Genomic DNA, 3,124 nt, shown 5'->3' on the forward strand with positions numbered 1-3,124 from the left:
CCTTCCAGCGCCATCACCCCCAGCGCCGCTCTTCTGTCCCCTTCACAACGCCTGGCCCTGCAAGAAGAGGGTGGGAGGTGACACAGCATCACCCACCGGGCTCAACCCTTGCAGCAGCATAGCCCCGGGGACAGGGACCCAAGGCCACCACCCCGGGAGAAAGGGGAGCAGCGGGCACAGAAGGGGATCCGGGACTGAAGCCAGGCAAAACCCACCATGCGTGAGGTCTGGAGCTCCAGCAGCCCGTCAGCCAAGGGGGTTAAAGCATCCCGGGGCAGGCAGGGGTGTCAGACTCACGTGCTGAGAGCGGGCAGCTGCCTGCGGGCTGGCCAGAGGCTGCGCTCCCCCAGGGAAGGCAGCGGCCAAAGCGGGCAGAGGAGACGCTGCGAGGGATGATCGCCCTGATCCCGCTGCAGGGCCAGCTGCGCGGGAAGCACACTCACTCTCTTCCCAGCTCTCAGCTGCTCCCAGTCAGATGGAAGGACCCACGGGTGTCTCTTTGCCGTCAAACCTTAAACAGGAGAGTGCAGGGTGTGAAGTGCCCGGACCCAGCCCACAATTCACCATCCCATGTTCCCAGTGGGCATGAATCCTTCCTCAGAACGCACAAATTCAGGAAACACTTTCTTGCTCCTCTCTGCACATCTCTGCCGACAGCAGCTCTGCCTGTGCGTGATGGCAGGGACCCCTCTCGCCTCCAAGTATCAGGAAGGGTTTCGGACCAGAGAAAACTGGTTAAAATCCACAGTAACCAGAATAATTCAAATTTTGTCATACTAGTAAAAAACTCGGGGGAAAACACCCACCCTGTAATTTGCAAAAAAAAGTGTAAATCCACAGAAGGGTGTGGGCAGCGCGCGGGCAGGGCCACGGCACAGGCAGCCCTGCCACCCCCTGCCCTGGCTCAGGGCTGCCGCTACAGGAAGCCCATCTCCATCTGCAGGGCTGACACAGCGAGGGACGGAGGGTGACAAAGTACATTCCCTTCCCAGATTTACACTCTGTCAGAGGGCAAAGCGCCCCGCACAGCCTAGGCTGGTGACGGTGGCCCCCAGCTGCCTCACAGTGGAGGGGCTGCCTGCATTTTCCTACTCAAACAGCAGAAACTGGGAGTGGGGAGAGAAGGCGGATGGGATTCCCAGGCTTTGGGACACATTCCTGCTCGGCTGGTTTAGCTTCCCTATTCATCACCAGTGTTTCCTTCACCCAGGAACAGCAGACCCCAGCTGCCAGGATGGGGTGTTCCCCAGGAAGGGACAAGGCAGGACTGGGCTCGGACCCCAGCTCTGCAGCTCAGTGACGGGGCCAGGGTTTAGGGGAGCCTAAAGGCAGAGGGTGATGGTGCCCCAGCCCCCCAGCCAAGCACCTCTCCCATGCACCCCAGAGTCTGCCTGCCCCCCAGCTCCAGGGTCTGCCTGCCCTCCGGCTCCGGGGTCTGCCTAACCTCCAGCTCTGCGCTGCACTGTCAGACCAGAGCCCCACCATCGACAAGCCCCTGCATCGTACCCCCAAAGGGTGGTCCCCCAGAGCCCCCCCAGACAAGGACTTGCAGGTACCTACTCGTCAAGCTGTGAGCACAGCGTGGTCTGGGTGCCCTGCAGCTGGGACTCGCCCAGGGGCCGCTGCCGAGGACCACTGCCCTGGGACAGGCTGGTCTCCTCCGTCCGGCTGCTGCAGCGGCTGCTGCTGCCGCTGCCCCGAGCCTCGCTGTCCTCCCCGGAGCGCCCGGGGGCTGCCACCTTGCTGTCCTCTGACGGGCCCCCCTGGGGGCTGAAGGCACAGGGGCAGCGCTGCAGGTCCTGTGAGACGGCGTGGAGCCGGCGGTCAGCGCGGCGCGGGCAGCACAGCAGCTTGCGGAAGGCACTCCTGAAGTCAGGGCTGCGGCAGTAGATGATGGGGTTGAAGGCTGAGTTGACGTAGCCCAGCCAGTTGAGGAAGAGGAAGAGCTGATCCGGCACCAGTGGCCGGCAGAAAACCTTGATGATGTTGGCCACAAAGAAGGGCAGCCAGCAGAGCGTGAAGGTGCCCATGATGATGCCCAGGGTCTTGAGCGCCTTGTGCTCCTTGATGGCCAGCAGACGGGAGGGCCGTCTCCGCCGGCTGCTCCTGGAGCTGGGGCTGGGGGGCTCCTGCAGGAACCTCACCTTGTCCTTGCCGATGAGCTGGACGTGTCGTGTAGCCACAGCGAAGACGCGGACGTAGACAAAGATCATGACGAGCAGGGGCACGTAGAAGGAGATGGTGGAGGAGATGATGGCGTAGGTCATGTTAGTGACAAAGTCGCAGCAGTGCGGGTCATCGTAGCAGCGCACTGCCTGCTCGTCTGTCCCATCCCGCCACCAGTGGTTCATGATGGGCAGGAAGGAGATGAAGGCAGAGATGGCCCACACCAGGCACACCACGGCCCGCGCCCTGCCCTTGGTCACCAGCGCCTCGTACTGCAGCGGCGACGTGATGGCGAGGTAGCGATCCACAGCAATGGCACACAGCGTCTCGATGCTGGCCGTGACACACAGCACATCCAGCGAGGTCCACAGCTCACACACCATCGTGCCGTAGGGCCAGTGGCCGCTCAGCAGGATGGTGGCCCCCGGTGGCACCACCAGCAAGCCCATGATAAGGTCGGCGCACGCCAGCGAGGTGATGAAGACGTTGGTCATGGTCTGCAGCCGCGGCGTCTTGGCGATAGCCACGATGACCAGCAGGTTGCCGGCCACGATGACCAGCACGGTGAGGCTGAGGGCGGCCCCCACCACCCACTGCCGGCTCAGGCTGGCGGCCCCGCTGCAGTTGCTGCCCAGCGCCGCCGCCCCCCAGGCGCTGCCGTTGCCCGCGGGCAGGGGACTCATGGCCGCCGGGCTGGGGGGCACGGCTCCCGCGCCCCGACGTGCGCACCCGCTGCCCGCAGCAGCCCTCGGGGCGGACCGGCGGGGCTGCGGCGGGGCCGGGCTCCCCTCCGCGGCGCTCCCCGGGCCGTGCCGGGAGGAGGAGCCTTTAAAGGCGCGGGGCGGCCCCGGGCTGCCCCGCTCCGGAGATCAATGAAAGAAGAGCGGGCTGTGGCACCGCCTCCCCCACGGCCTGGCACCCCCCGGCCCCCCGCGCTCCCCTCCGGCATCCCCGCGGT

General features: G+C 65.1%; 1 protein-coding gene across 1 annotated transcript; it reads right to left on the bottom strand.

Moving 5' to 3' along the window:
- Window positions 1-247: 247 nt before the first annotated feature.
- Window positions 248-2,849, bottom strand: ADRB3 (adrenoceptor beta 3). Its single transcript, XM_056363134.1, has 2 exons — window positions 1,561-2,849; window positions 248-511 (listed from the first exon to the last, which is right to left on the bottom strand). The coding sequence occupies exons 1-2, from the start codon at window positions 2,847-2,849 to the stop codon at window positions 472-474; spliced, it is 1,329 nt and encodes a 442-aa protein (XP_056219109.1). The 3' UTR covers window positions 248-471.
- Between the last annotated feature and the right edge of the window lie 275 nt (window positions 2,850-3,124).

Source organism: Falco biarmicus, chromosome 18, assembly GCF_023638135.1.
Source record: "Falco biarmicus isolate bFalBia1 chromosome 18, bFalBia1.pri, whole genome shotgun sequence".
NCBI classification, from domain to species: Eukaryota; Metazoa; Chordata; class Aves; order Falconiformes; family Falconidae; genus Falco; species Falco biarmicus.

Excerpts from the sequence above, each read along its gene's own strand:
- ADRB3 (XM_056363134.1), bottom strand. The coding sequence starts at position 2,849 with ATGAGTCCCCTGCCCGCGGGCAACGGCAGCGCCTGGGGGGCGGCGGCG. Across the intron at positions 512-1,560 it reads CTGTGCTCACAGCTTGACGA|GTTTGACGGCAAAGAGACAC; the intron begins GTAGGTACCTGC and ends CTCCTGTTTAAG.